At 36.3% G+C, this 16,500-nt stretch overlaps 1 protein-coding gene across 1 annotated transcript in view; it reads right to left on the minus strand.

Annotated features, from left to right (window-relative positions):
* Positions 1 to 8,246: 8,246 nt before the first annotated feature.
* The window catches only part of IL1RAPL2 (interleukin 1 receptor accessory protein like 2), a 579,350-nt gene continuing 571,096 nt past the window's right edge, over positions 8,247 to 16,500 (minus strand). Inside the window, exon 11 of the mRNA XM_052663419.1 lies at positions 8,247 to 8,944. Coding sequence (XP_052519379.1) covers positions 8,247 to 8,944 — 698 coding nt within the window. The remainder of the gene's footprint in view (positions 8,945 to 16,500) is intronic.

The raw sequence follows: 16,500 nt of genomic DNA on the forward strand, positions 1-16,500 counted from the left end.
GCAATCTTGATTCCAGCTTGTGTTTCTTCCAGCCCAGTGTTTCTCATGATGTACTCTGCATATAAGTTAAATAAACAGAGTGACAATTTACAGCTTTGACGTACTCCTTTTCCTATTTGGAACCAGTCTGTTGTTCCATGTCCAGTTCTAACTGTTGCTTCCTGACCTGCATACAAATTTCTCAAGAGGCTGGTCTGGTAGTCTGGTATTCCCATCTCTTTCAGAATTTTCCACAGTTTATTGTGATCCACACAGTCAAAGGCTTTGGCATAGTCAATAAACCAGAAATAGATGTTTTTCTGGAACTCTCTCGCTTTTTCGATGATTCAGTGGGTGTTGGCAATTTGATCTCTGGTTCCTCTGCCTTTTCTAAATCCAGCTTGAACATCTGGAAGTTCACGGTTCACGTATTGCTGAAGCCTGGCTTGGAGAATTTTGAGCATTAATTTACTAGTGTGTGAGATGAGTGCAATTGTGTGGTAGTTTGAGCATTCCTTGGCATTGCCTTTCTTTGGGACTGGAATAAAAACTGACCTTTTCCAGTCCTGTGGCCACTGCTGAGTTTTCCAAATTTGCTGGCAAATTGAGTACAGCACTTTCACAGCATCATCTTTCAGGATTTGAAATAGCTCAATTGGAATTTCATCACCTCCACTAGCCTTGTTCGTAGTGATGCTTCCTAAGGCCCACTTGACTTCACATTCCAGAATGTCTGGCTCTAGGTGAGTGATCACACCATCATGATTATCTTGGTCATGAAGATCTTTTTTGTAGAGTTTTCTGTGTCCCATTTTGCTCTTGTGAACATTGTCTACTTTCTCTGTTTTTTCTTTCATTTATTATCTCTTTAAATTGAAGTATAGCTGATTTACAATATTGTGTTAGTTTAGGTATACAGCATAGCAATTCATATATACATATATATGTGTGTGTATATACGTGTGTATAGATCTATGTGTATATATATAATCTTTTCCATTATGGTTTATTACAGGAAATTGACTATAGTTCCTGTGCTATACAGTAGATCTTTCTTGTTTATCTGTTTTATATATGGTACATGTATCTGTGAATCCCATATTCCCAATTTGTTTCTTTCCCCACTTTTCCCTTTGGCAACTGTAAGTTTGTTTTGTATTTCTGTGGATTTGTTTTATAGATAAGTTCATTTGCATTATTTTCAAATTCCACATATAAGTGATAATATGCAATATTTGTCTTTGTCTGACTGACTTTGTTTAGTATGATAATCTGTAGATCCATCCATGTTTCTGTAAATGGAATTATTTCATTTTTTATGGCTGAGAAATATTCCAGTATATGTGTATATATATACATTCCATTATACACACACACACACACCCTACAGCTTCTGTTTCCATTCATCTGTTGATGTGCATTTAGATTGCTTCCATGTTTCCATGTCTTAACTATTGTAAATAGTGCCACTGTGAACATTGGGGTGGCTGTATCTTTTCTAATATCTTTTATAGGATTTGAGAGTTCTGGATATATGCCCAGGAGTGGAATTACTGAATCAGGTGGTTATTCTGTTTTTAGATTTTTAAGGAACATCTGTATGGTTTTCCATAGTGCCTGTACCAATTTACATTCCCACTAACAGTGTAGGAGGGTTCCCTTTTCTTCACATCCTCTGCAACTTTTATTGTTTGTAGATTTTTTAAATATAAATTTATTTATTTTAGTTGGAGGTTAATTACTTTACAATATTGGTTTTTCCATACATCAGATTTTTTTGGTGATGGCCATTTGACTGCTGTAAGGTGATAACTCACTGTAGTTTTGATTTGGATTTATCTAATAAATAGCAATGATGAACATCTTTATATATGCCTGTTGTTCATCTGTATGTATTCTTTGGAGATATGTCTATTTAGGTCTGCCCATTTTTTGATGGTTTTGTTGTTGTTGTTAAGTTGTATGAGCTGTTTTTATATTTTGGAAATTAAGTCCTGGTCAGTTGCAATGCTTGCAAATGTTTTCTCCTAGTCTGTATATTGTCTTTTTGTTTATGGTTTCTTTTTCTGTGCAATAGCTTTTAAGTTTGATTAGGTTCCATTTGTTTATTTTGCTTTTGTTTATATTGCCTTGGGAGACTGATGTAAGAAAATATTGCTATGATTTATGTGAAAGAATGTTTTACCTATGGTCTTGTATAGGAGTTTTATGTTATTGTGCCTATATTTAAGTCTTAAAGCCATTCTGAGTTTATTTCTGGGCTCTCTATTCTGTTCTACTGATCTCTATGTCTGTTTTGGGGTTTTGTGCCTATATCACTCTGTTTTGATAACTGTAGCTTTGTAGTATTGTCTGAACTCTGGAGGGGTTATGCTTCCAGCTTTTTTCTTTTTCCTCAGGGTTGCTTTGGCAATTCTGAGTCTTCTGTGGTTCCATATACCTTTTAGGATTATTCTAGATATGTACAAAATTATAATGGGTAATTTGATAAGGATTGCAATAAATCTGTAGTTTTCTTTGGGTAGTATGTCTATTTTAACTATATTTTTCCAATCCAAGAGCATGGCATATCTTTTCATTTTCTTGAATCATATTCTGTTTCTTTTATCAGTATTTCATATTTCTCAGCATATGTCTTTCATCTCCTTGGTTAGGTTTATTCCTAGGTATTTAATTTTTTGTGTTGTGATTTTAAATGCAATTTTTGTTTTACTTTCTCCTAATATTTTATTGTTAGTGTAAAGAAGTACAGTAGATTTCTGTATATTAATCTTATATCCTGCTACCTGCTGAATCCATTTATCAGTTCTAATAGATTTTATATGGAACCTTTCAGTCAGTTCAGTCACTCAGTTGTGTCCAACTCTTTGCAACCCCATGGACTGCAGCATACCAGGCTTCCCTGTCCATCACCAACTCCCAGAGTTTACTCAAACTCATGTCCATTGAGTCAGTGATGCCATCCAACCATCTCATCCTCTGTCAATCCCTTTCCCTCCTGCCTTCAATCTTCCCAGCATCAGGGTCTTTTCAAATGAGTCAGCTCTTCACATCAGGTGACCAAGGTATTGGAGTTTCAGCTTCAACATCAGTCCTTCCAATGAACACCCAGGACTGATCTCCTTTAGGATGGACTGGTTGGATCTCCTTGCAGTCCAAGGGTCTCTCAAGAGTCTTCTCCAACACTGCAGTTCAAAAGCATCAATTCTTCTGCACTCAGCCTTCTTTATAGTCCAACTCTCAGATCCATACATGACTACTGTAAAAACCATAGCTTTGACTAGACGGACTTTTGTTGGCAAAGTAATATCTCTGCTTTTTAATGGAGTCTCTAGGGTTTTCTATACAGAGTATCATGTCATCAACATATACTGACAATTTTACCTCTTCCATTACTATTTGGATACCTTTTATTTCTTTTTCTTGTCTGATTTGCCTTAGTTAGGACTTCTGATACAATGTTGAATAGAACTGGTGAGTGCCCATCCTTGTCTTATTCCAGAATGTGGTTTGTCATAAATGAATTTTATGTTCCCACTACACCCACTATAGCAAGAGTTTTAATCATGCACTGTTATTGAATTTTATCAAATGCTTTTTCTGCATCTATGTGGTTTTTTTCCATTTGTTGATTTGCATATGTTGAACCATTCTTGTGACCCTGGAATGAATCCAATTTGATCGTGGTGTGTGATGATTTTTATGTGTCATTTGATTTGATTTGCTAATATATTTTTAAGGATTTTTACTTCCATATTCATCAAAGATAATTTTTTTTTCTGTTTTAAAACTCATGGCAAACAACCCTAATCTCTGCCTCCTAGTTTCTTCTGATTGAATAACTTCAATGTCTTTAAGATCATATATATATATATTTTTTACTCCAAGATGAGGTGAAGAATTTAAATAGAATCAGAAGATAAGATATAAATGATCAAATTCCATCAATTTCTTCTTTAAGATTTTGTGATTATGCTCAGTGGAGTGAATGCAATTATTTGTTCTTCTAAATAAGGTTTGCTGATGTACTTTGCTTTTCCTAACAAATATTCTCCTATAAACACTTGAAGTTTTTTCCAGTAGCAAATATACCTATTGTTGAGGGGCCTCTATTCTTGTCCTTATAGGGTGCTCAGTTAAGAAGGTAAGTTAAATACTCTAAAATAATTCCTTTGATACAGCTAAATTTCTTGATCCTTGGAGTCTTTATTGACTGTGTTTTTTTCTTCATTTTTTCACATCACCACATCCTGCCTATTCTTCTTTATCCTCAGATTTGCTTTTTTGGGGAGTATCCAGAACACCATTCTCCATCTCATCACCTCACACATGGACTATGACAACAGCCCCTCAACTGGTCTCCCTGACACTTTTCCCCTCCATCTATTTCTTCTTACCAGATACATGTTCCAGAGATTCTCCCAGCCTATTTTTTTATTATGTACTCACACAGACTTCTGCTCTTGCTAGCCAAATTTGCTCATCAGCTAAATAAGACTTTCTTATTTTCCCCTCAGTCTTTATATATGCTATCCTGCACATTTGGGAAATTGCCTTTTTTCACCTCTTGTTCCCCCTATTCCAAACTTACCTCTTGCATAGTTCAAGACTGAATCACCCCACCTCACTTATAAGCGCTACATGTATATTGTTAATTGGTCTACTTGGACTGTATTTTGCAAATAACATTTTCTTCCTGCATTTGATGTGTAAACTAATTGAGAACAGGGACTTCAGTTTAAAAAAAAAAACATTTCTGTTTTGCTTTTTGTAGTGGACAGTACATGGTGGGCACAATTGACTTTACTAATATCTGGGGAAATATGCTTGATTAACTAGCAGTGAGCATTTGGAAAGATAAATTTTGATGGTTGCAGGTGATTTTGCAAGTTCTGATCTCACACTAATTAAACAGAGTGCTGAATAACTTTCTTAAATTGCCTATGGTTAATTTCAGTTCTAAAAACGACAAATTTGATATGAAAGAGTTTGAAGTGAATTATTGCTTATCAAATGTCCCCATATATTCATCAGAGTGCCTTAATGTTCAACACTGTGACCTCCTATCAAACATCTTAGAACAAAAATGCATGAGTAATAGAGCAATTTGAGTCAAATAGTTTTCAAAATTAAATTCTCTCCCAGAAAAGAGCAACAATTTCAAGTGTTCAAACTTAACTGGACACTATGAAACTGTTTTCTGTCTTAACTTCACTCTCTGATTTTATCAGATCACTGCCTCACCTTGGGAAATGAATATAAGGAGTGTAAAGATTTATACGTGCAATTTTCAGGATATTTCCCCCAGTCATTATTTAATTTTCTGGAAAATGCTTGGTGAAAGCCAACTAATTTATTTAAAAATAAAAACCTCTGGTTTTAAGCATTAACTGCCCTTTGGCATTTTATTTTTAAATAAATTAGTTGGCTTTCACCTAAGCCCTTCAAACCACCAAGAATGTTAGGGAATGTCCTCCTTTTTTCTTGCCATAATTTCCTTCCTTCTCACAAGCCATTTTCTATATTGTACAGAGTTATAGGATACGACTCATTTCCATGTGCTCTCGAAAATCCTCTATAAATTTCTTTCAGAGTCTCCATAGTTGTATTGGAGAACGTAGATTGCCAATCCTGCCACGTGTCACCCTTTGTTAAATTGTAATGATGTACCTGTTGTCCATCCCCTGGTTATTATTAATGCAGTTTTCCTATGTATCTATTGTTTTCATGCATTTCTCATTTGTCTCATAGTTTGTGACATTTTCAGAATTTTCACCTTAAAACAGCCTCAGTTTTAAAAATTATGTATACTGTTGAAGGATGAGCTTTATAAATTTGTTATGAATGTATAGAAACTAGTTGCAGCAGTATTTTTCTAAATTTCCAAAATCCATTTCAGTGAAAAAATGAAAAGAAAAAGTTTCCCACTGTGAAAACAATTGGAAGAATGCATCATGTTCTAGACTAAATACTTATTATGCCAATAAGGGTTATATCTTTTAAAAATTCTCAGATGAAAATTGAATTTTGAATTGCCATCTAGAAATAAATTTTTATAGATAGTGTACACATTGGTTCCTGAAAATGGTAGAAAAGGGTTCTTGTCAAGTTCCCTAACACAAGTGTGAATGCTCTGTTTTTGAGTACCTACTTGTAGTGAAAGGACACATTGTGGCCAGCCAACTCAAATTGCTACCCACGTTTAATCATTGTAAATAAAGGAAGCAGAGAGACCCATGTTATATTTTCAGAACTGGCATGCTCAATACAGAACTATTAGTTTAAAAATACCACTGAACATTCTATTTGAATTAATCTAGACTTCTGTGAAAAACAAAATAATAAAAGTACAATTGGTCACTTAAACATATACTATTTCATGCAGGTTATTAACTTAGTAACTACACATATTAATAAAGAACAATGAGAGTAAATACAACTTTGTAACACTTGGCAAACAGTTCAGAATTGATAAATTTCCATTTTGAAATACCTATAGTTTCTACAGAAGCAAAATCACCTTTCTCAGTGGAAAAAAAATGTATCTATGAAACACCTATGTGTTGAACATTACTTTTTAAAGGAGCAACTAATTGTCCCAGTGTGAAATGAACATATATCACTCCTAAGGTTTCATATACTGTTTGTGCATAATGCATTTTCTGAGCATCTGGATATAGATAAGCAACAGAAAAACAAGTACTTTGAACAAAACCCATGGATTACAGGGAATCAATCATGTAAAGAGGTTGAAATAACTAATAAAAACATATTACCTAATGTTCTCTTGAACATTTGTGTTTCACAGTTACCAGGACTGGGAAAATTCTTAATTTTTACACACTGTGTACACTTGTCCTTGTTTATATTTGCCCCCAAACATGATGTAAGAACCATACGCAAAATGCCAGAGTGAACCTTAATTAATTGACCCCCACAGTAATCTTTGTGGACAGCACACCAAAGTTCATTGGAAATAACACAAAGAAGTAATTCACAATAAATACTAGAATAGGGGCACATTCCTTACAGCAAATCCATAAGATTTTAGAATATTCACAGGGATTTTCTGATATGGTACAATCACAGTCACAATGTGAGGGTAAAGAAGTTTAGTCTATAAAATATACTCTTTGAAGCACCAAGAACAGAGATACTTCTGAAGGAGCCTTGCACACATGGCCAAGCAGATATTGTGTATATTCAGAACAGTCAGTTTCACAACTACCTTTCAGATGAGAATCATTGCAATTGCTTCTCGACCTCTAGTAAACTTGAATCATTTAGCACGTCATCTGTGAATATTGCTGTCACTTGTTTTCTACTGCTGACACTTGCAGTCAATATTTATTTAAATTCAGACTCCAACGGTATTGCAAAAAAGGAAGATGTGAGCATCTTCATGTAAAACTTATAGCAAGTCAAGAGATCATTTGGAAAAAATCCAAATCTGAATTTGTTAGCAAACAATAAAATGCCTAACTTAAAATGTGTTTTCAAATTTGTAAAACTTTGTTAATAGGGTAAAAAGCTGTAAGGTTTGTTCAACATCATTCTAAAAGAGCTAACAGCCTATGTATTCATTTGCTTAAGAAATGCATGTTGTTTACCTACCTACCAGTTTGCCTACAGAAAATGTGCTTGCCTAATAAAACTAAAAGCTGTCATCATGCACTGTTGATTTAGTATACAGAAGTTGTCCATTATGTTGAAGAAGTTCTAAACGTATCAACCACATTTTTTTCTTAACTGATCTTCCTCTACATACAATCTTCCAGTTGGGATGTCTCAACACTTCTTTCTTGATAACTCCTGATTTTCAGTTACTCTATAGAAGTTCTCGTTTCCTCTTAAACTTAGTTCAGAATTTTCAAATTCAATTAAAGTCTTTAATTTTTTCTTCTTTCAAATACTATGTGAATACTGAAATATTCATAAATATGGAGAATATAGCTTACCTACCAAACTTGCAGTCTAAGCAGTATCATAAAATCTACTCTAAAACAATAGAATTTAAATGTTTTTTCTTTTAAGGAAGAAATCAAAACTGTACATTGGAACAAGGTACTATACTACAAAAGCAGGTCCTTCTATCCCCCCCCCCACTATTCTGGAAATGTAAACAAAAATTAGATACAAAAGTGATTTCTGTGCGGTTTTCTTTGAACACTTTTTCAGCACCTCAATGTTATTAGGTGTACTTTTTGCTTGGTATAGGAGAAATTTTGTATGCACACATAGCTGTTCAGAGGACTGCAGATTTTCCACTACCAAATATCACTGGTGAAGCTATACTCTTTGGATGATAAAGGTTGCAGGGAACTGTTCCTATGAAATTCCTGGGTATCTTTCAGGGCGTTGTTAAGGGGCAGCTGTCCATTGAGTAGTGTCAGAGGCAGGTTACAGTAAGTGTGGTGGTTGCCTAAGGAAGGTACTGGCAAGGTGGTGGTTGGCATCTCCTGTTTATAACCTCTGCAACAATGCCTCATTTGCATTGAATCTGAATGGTGGAAATCTGGGAGATCAGCTTGAGATGACACCAGAGAGGCCGAGGTATTGGTCATGGCAATAGAGGGTATAGGCTGGAGCTCTCCAAAGAGTCCTTGTTCTGCAGAGTCCAGAACATGGCACCGAGAAAGCATTTCTTTTTTCTTGGTGGGCATTTCATATACTAAGTGCTTCCAAAACTTAGAATTTAATTTGCTGCTCTTGGGTCCCTTCCACTTGATCAGGGACAGAACTTTGATGCTGCGTTTTAGTGATTCCACCTCCTGGTAATTCACCTTTCCTTTTAATTCTGTACATTCAATCAAAATCACTTTGATTTCTCCACTGACTAGCATATTATGGAGTCTGCTTTCCAATTCGAAAATACTCCATCCTCGTCTGAGAATATAGTCTGGAGTTAGCACGATAATAAGTCTTCTGCTTTGCTCAACACATCTTGTGAGATCTTCAACGTAGGCTACAAATCACAGAAAGAGAGAAAGAGTAAAACAAAGACATTCCCAGTCTTTAAAGCAGTAGGTTTGCATTCTAGTATAGCAAAGATCCAGTCTTTCACTAAGGTACATCATCTTTTCTTTTCTTGTATTGCACACTCAGAAAGCTCGTAACCAAAAAAAAAAAAAATTCTAATACTTTTCTTTCCCCTCACCATTACTTACAGTGTTTTAGCTAATATAAACTGACTTCTTCAGAGCTTAGGTGTATTTCAGTTATTTTTATTTACTGAATCACTGAATTCAAGACAAGCCTTCAGGCTAGTACTCTAAGTGAACAATCAGCGGGTTGATGAAGAGAGAAATGGAGCCTTTTAATGAAGGTCACTGTATTTATGGCTTTGGTTTGCTTTTCCTCCAGTTTCCAACTACTAAACAAGTAAGGGGATCTATGTACATAATTTATATGTATTACATTATACTTCAAAGATAATTATGAGAGAGATGGTGGAAAATCTCTCCTAAAATCATAGCTTGTTTCTCAGAATATTTTCTGTTATTTGCAACCTTAGGTTCTCCATTTTGTTCTTCAAATATGGAGATAGGGAAGTGGTGTGTGTGTGCCCATGAGTTTAATTTGAACCAGCTGCTCTTTGTTCAGAGGAGGAGTGAGGGGTGGAGTTGGAGAATGGGGGATGGTGTGGAATGATCAGTATAGGAGGAGGAGTCTATCAGCTGAGAAGTCTTTGCTCTACTTTGTGGGAAAATTCTGAAAGTAAGGTGAATAAGTTATGGTCTTTTCCTAGTAGAAAAGCACTCAACTAACTCTAGGTTTGTTTACCCCATGGAATAATCCTTTTGCAACCAGGCTTCCCAAAGCCTTATCCGCCAAAAAGGGAAACACACACATGTGTTAACAAATGGAGACTTGGACACAGGTGCTGTAAGAGCGAGCTGTCTTTACTAAGCAGAACACGAGGCCTTGTCTAATGTACAGTGCCCTCTAGCAGAAGCAGTGCTTACAGAAGCATAGCAACATTTGTCACTACAAATCTGCCCAAGGTTACAGACTGCTTTCAGGGTGTCACGTCCAGTACATAATGTGGGGCCACCAAGCAGTTCAGTGCAAGTCACTTGAAAAGAGAAACTTATTTTACAGATGCATATTTTTACAGATGATTTCTCTTTCCCAGGGTTTTATTTCTACCGTTTGGCAGCAAGAACACTTTCACAAGTGAAAAAGAGCACACTCTCTCTACACCCTACAGATAAACAACTTTTTGAGAGGTACACAGAGAACTGCCCATTTAACAAATTGTTGTTAACTGCTGTTTTGCTTTTTACTTAATACATTTCAGGACTTTCTCATGCACTAGTTACAGAGACTGTATCTGAGGTGATAAGGCAACTTCTAAGTGGGGAGGGAACCCCTGAAGAATTTTATTAAAATTAACCCCTTCAGAATTTTATTTTAGAGGTTATGTTTTTAAAAGACAGCATTGAAATCTGCACAAAGTAAAAATGAAAACAAAACAAAAACACCACATAAGTAGCAATGGGGAATTTATCACTCTGTCATTTAGAGAACTGGTGAAACAATGGAAGGAAAGGTAGAAAGTTTCAATAGAGTGGAAAAATATTATCCCAATGTATCAACAGCTCTGACTCTTCATTTTCTTCCTTTCTTTCTGCTCCCAAAAAGAAAGAAGTTATGTGGGAAGCTTCATCATTAGAAGTTGAATCTGTAAGATACAGTAAAATAAACTATCATGCATCTTTCCCATTATTCTTTTCACCTTTCCTCCAAACAAAACAAAAACCCAAGCCAGAATCATGGTATAAGTGCAGGAGTCCATGAAAACACAATTTTATCAGATTATGTATGAGTTAATTGTTATTTTTACAGAATTCTTTACAAAATGATTTCCTGAGGGGTTATCCCAAGTAGTATTCTTCCCTCATTAATTGTAGCTTTACATTTAATTCTTAAAAATTTATCTGTACAAACTTTGTCATAGCACATTTGTCACAGAAATGATACCTATATAAACAACACTATTTCTATGTGTTGGGATGTAGCTTAATTTACTTTTTAACTATACTTTAAAAAACAAAGGTAAAGCTATACACATTTCTATCTCCTTAAAGAAAATGACAGCTCAAGCATTCACAGTCATAAGAGAAACAATACACGCACACACTAATAAATTTGATTGGGATGTCATGGGCTTTGACTGTGGGCTTCCCAGGTGGCTCAGCGGTAAGGAACCTGCCTGCCAATGCAGGAGATGCAAGAGGTGAGGATTCAATCCCTGGGTTGGGAAGATCCCCTAGGGAAGGAAATGGCAACCTACTCTAGTATTCTTGCCTGGAAAATCCCATGGACAGAGGAGCCTCGGGGGCTACAGTCCATGGGGTCGCAAAGAGTCCCCAGAAATGACTGAGCACACTCGCACATAGATACAAGTTTTGGCTTTATTATCCTTTTTCTCTTTTGGGGCAGGGAACAGGATATAATTTTTGCCCCATTAATATGGTTCTTCCCCTTCACTTGTCTATTATACTTTGCTATTTGACAGTTAAGCAGAATGCAACATTTAGGGCTTGAGGGGCTTCTTTGAGATTAATTAGGCAGAACTTGCATTTGCCCCCAGAAGGAATGCCTGTCAAGAGGAATCCCACTACACTCAGCTGCACGGGGTGTGAGTGTTGAAGGGAACCTTGGAGAGAGGGAGTGGTCCCTTTCTCCAGCATACTACACTGGCTCTGCTTATCCTGGCAAAGCCTAGTGGAGAGTTGAGGCAACCATCCAGATAATTCCAGCTGAAAACCTGCTCTGGAAGAAAAAAAGGTCTGAATTATCCTGGTTTGCCCTATATATACATTAATCATATGCCCTGGAGTCAGTCAGTCAGTACATCTAAATTTTCCCTGGGTAGACACAGCCCAAGTGTCCCAAAGAAAACACAAGCCACTTTCTTGGGCCCTGAATTTCGTGTTCCATTTCACTTGGTGAAAAACCAAGTGGAAGTTTTCAGATGTGAAGCCCACATTTCACTTCTTGGGATGCTGATCAGTGGCTGGGCAGCAATCTCAATATTTGAAAGCAGTTGGGGAGGTGCCTCTAAGAGCTGTCTGGCTCTAAAGAAAAGAAGGAGAAACTGGGCCCTCACTTCCATATTCTGGCCTGCTCTCTCTGTTTTTCTATGTTTTTTCTTTTTCTCACCCATTTGCTCCTCTTTCTTTCACCCTTTCATTTTTTTTTTCCTTTTCCTGTCCTGTCTCTCCTGTCCTTTTACCTCCCTCTTTGCTTTTTTTCTCAATTCCCCTTCTTACTCTCCCTTCCTCTTTTGCTTACCTCTCTTTGCCCTGTTTCTCCCTTCCTTCCTTAATCTTTGCTTTCTGTATCTTTGTCTTTGGGAAAAACAAACAAGGAACTAGACATCATGAAAGGAATACTAAATTAGCAAGGGACCCAACAGGTAGAGTTAACAATATTTTTTACTTGCTAATCTTTATCCAGGGAGTTGTTGCTGGTTCCTATGCATTAAGTGTACAGAAGAATTTTCCCCAACCCCTGGAGTTGCATGTCTGCATCCAATGACTGTGAATTGGAGCCTGATCCATTAGGACCATGCCCTGTTTTTGTATGGTCTCTGAGCTAAGAATGATTTTTTAAAACATTTTACAGGGTTAAAAAAAATAAGAATATGATGCAACAGAGACCATATATGACCCACAAAGCCTAAAATATTTATTCTGTGAGCCTTTACAGAGAAAGGTTGCCACCCCTAAATTAGAGACCAATCAGGATGTTTAGGTTTGGAAAAGTTCCAAATAAACTAAGCAGAAAACAGGTATCAAATTAAGGCATTGCTGGTCCTCAGCTAGTGTAGTCCCTGACAGGCAGTGGTGTTTGCCATGGTAGGGCTGTGGTTTTGTGTGAGACATGCTAGAATCCTTCAGGAGCCATTTAAAAAAAGTTTCTTACCATGAAGAGATAATGAAGAAATTTTTTTTTTTTAATTCCTAAATTCACAGCACACACAAATACTTGCTGAATCTTGCCCTGACTTGTTCAGGCAAATTTAGCAACCAAGTAGCAGGAATCCCTTAGAAGACTATGTTTTCCACATAAAAATATAAAACATCCCTTAAATGAAAGGACATTAAGTCATTTCTTTGCAAATTTTGAAGTAACTTAACAACGACAGAATAAACTATGGGTGGCTGTGTCTGACAGCCTTCTGCTTCTCTAAACAAGGCTATGAAACCACAGTAGATATGAAACAAAGCTATTACACTTAACCTATCTGTGATCTTCACAGTTTTGTAAAGAAAAAAATGGGCAGTTGTATAACCCAAAATTCCAGTGTATTTAGAAAAGTCGAATTCAATCTACAAAAGTTGAAAACAGGACACTTATAATCAAAGCAAAAAAGTAAACTGAAAGAAGAAATAAAAGTACAAAATAGAATCAGGAAGAATATAATGGCAGCCCCAAGAAGTTTCTTTTAATGGGGTGTGTATACTTTTCCCAGAGAACTCAGTACTCCTAAATGCCAGGCTTTAAATCTACTCTGGATATAGGCAGAAGCACAAGGAGAAAACACTCTTATGCATAAATTTCTATGTGGTCTTGTTACTACCTACTATCCATTTGATTTATCAAACTAATTAATTAGAAATTATTTTTGTGCTGACACTGCTGCTTATGTCAGAATCATTATCAGGGGTAGTAGGCATATTAAAAATTAAAAGACAAGTACTTAGTCTGTAGGTAAAAGCATAATTTATTACTTAGTTTCAAACAATAGAATCTTGGTAGGCTTATACTCACAGCTATGTATATCCAAAATCAGTTAAACAGACAAATCACTAGGGTGAGATAGGATGTGTCAAAATTGATAATATTCTACTAATTTTAGTGAATACTACACAACAAATAGCTATCAGCAATGACATTTATTAAACCTATAGATTCCTATATCAAAACTTAAAAACAAGACAGTTTCTGACTGTCACTGAGATGGATCCACTCCTGTAACTGGTGGGGAGAAACCAGCAAAAATAATACAGGTTTCACATGTATCAAAGAACAAAATGTATTATTCAGCTCTATATATTTGGAAAAAGTTATTAGGCCTCTGGTATAAACAGAGGCATACAGTGAGGTACTTTATAATGTAGTCTCACTGAAAATACTACCTACATTTAAAATAATGATGCTTAATACTAACTTATTGAAAGAGTTACACAGGTTGACAACCTCACTCTTTATCTTGGCTGATGTGAAAACTTTCGGGTCTTGCTTCTGCCTCTGGCAGATGTAAGAATCTGTCTGTGTTGTCTGCCACAGAGATTGAGGCTACAAATTTTTTTATTTAGCCAGGTGTGTGTGAGGGGAGCAGGGGGCTTTCTAAACAGTGTGTAATATTACTTGCCCTACAAAAACCTTCCCTGCCCCCTCCTCCAAGTCCTTGACTTGATAGCTCATAGTTCATAGGGATAAAATTATTTTTGGCAGGATTCTTGTTTTCTATTGACTATTGTAGGGGTTCTAATTGATTTTGCTTAGTAAGCTGATCAACAGTTAACATGGATTTGTTGAGTCCTTGTGAGTGCAGGAAACCATGATGTATTTAGTTTTGACTTTGGAAGCTGCATTTTTGGTAATGAATCCTTTGCTTTTGCATTTCATCAATGGATGGACAGGAAGGGATGATGGTGGGCAGAATCTACTCTGGAATGTTGTCCATATTTCTGAATTGTTTTGCTTTTCTCGTTACCTCTTCACTGAGAATAGAGGTAGGTAATGGAACACCTTCAGAGAATACTGAAAGAAAGAAAATGTGGAGACTAGCAAACAAAGAGAGTCTGCAAAATGTCCTTCCCCTCCTTTTCTCTTTTACCCTCATGCCCTAAAATCTGTAGATTTGTCATTCGAATCAGTGCAGTCTTGATAAATATGGAAAAAGATAACTTGCTGCTTATATAGTATTTTCTGTGGTTCCTTTGGTACTTAAGACAATTTTATCTTGGTCTTCAGCTCTTTTTTTAAGGTGTCTGTTATCTGTGCTTCCCCAAAAGTAGGTGCTCTGTTTCAAATTCTACGCAACAGAGGCTTCCTTTACCTCAAACTTTGAATGAAAAACCTCAGTCCATTGACCACAGTACTTTGCTGATCATATTGCATACAGTTTACAGTTCTCTCTCTCTAGACTCTAACATGAAGGGGTTGGTGGGCATATATAATTTTATTCCATGTGAGTAAATTGTATACAATGTGTTAAATTTCTATGATTGTGCATTTCACCCCTGCCTCACACTTTTTAGGTCACAGACATCAGATTGCCTGGAAAAGGATTTTATTACTCCCCAAGGACAATTTGCTTGAATAATGTCCAATATGTCCAGCTATTAGAGAAACTATTGGCAGTGAGTAGTTACAAATCCATGTACAAAAATTTTTTTGCATGCCTCACTTCAGAAGCGACTAGGGATCATCTGACACCAGATGTATTCTCCAGTCATTTGTCATTTCAATGTCAGCACAATCACATGGCCATTAAAAAACTGAAGATTAGAATAGTGAGGAAGGTCTAGAAAATGCAAGAATGTAATCAGACATAATCATTTTTACCTTAAATTACTGAAGGAGTCCTAGGATTCTTGAGTGAGAGAAACAGAAAATTGGGCATGAAAAAAAATGGAAAGACAATTTGATATTTGAAGCCAAATTCCTAAATATAATTTCAACAGACATGGCTGATCAACCATATGCCTGATAATATTTTACATTCACTAATGTCTTTCTCTGGTGAAATAATGCAGGAATAACTCACATAGAGATCCCCATAGTCTTCCTATGGGTAGAAGAGGACACAGCTAAAAGCTTTTGAAAGGCTTTTTTCTCTTTCATGTCCACTTAATCATCTATAGATTTTTCTAAAGCTTCAGCCAGAACTAGCTCAGTTTATAATTGTTTTTAAGTATTTCACATGTACTCTTAAGGATCCTGCTCACTTTCTCTTAAACGGCAAACAAAAGCTACAGGATTTGGTTGCTTCTACTTTTAGTCTTAGAATGCTATTTTCTCCATTTGATCAGTTAAAAAACTTTTATATTTTTATGTTTTCTAAGCTCTGCAGAAACAGAGATAAGATGGACTCAAAAGCCTAAATGGTACTCATCCAAAAATGTCCCCAATCTCAGAATCTCAACTGCACAGCTGGGTTCTGTTGGTCACATGTCAGCTTCAGAGCACATCTGTTCATTCCTAAAGGATCCACTAGGCCCCATGAACACAATGTGCTCTGTGTATAGTACTTTACACCACAAAACCCAGCAGCTGCACGGGTGAGAAAATCTCTACTTCTCAAGTTTGTGTCTCTAGGCAGTTTGAGTAGGGTGTTTTCTATCTGGCTTTCTTTTGGTTGCCTGTCACTTCTGACATTCAGATGCCTGTTGGCAACAAAGCTGCTTTTGCTATTCTACTACAGATGTTTCTAGCCTGGGAAGAGACAGACCAAACTTTTACTGGAAAGTAGGAATTCTTGCCACATTCAGGCACCAAACC

Source organism: Budorcas taxicolor, chromosome X, assembly GCF_023091745.1.
Source record: "Budorcas taxicolor isolate Tak-1 chromosome X, Takin1.1, whole genome shotgun sequence".
NCBI classification, from domain to species: domain Eukaryota; kingdom Metazoa; phylum Chordata; class Mammalia; order Artiodactyla; family Bovidae; genus Budorcas; species Budorcas taxicolor.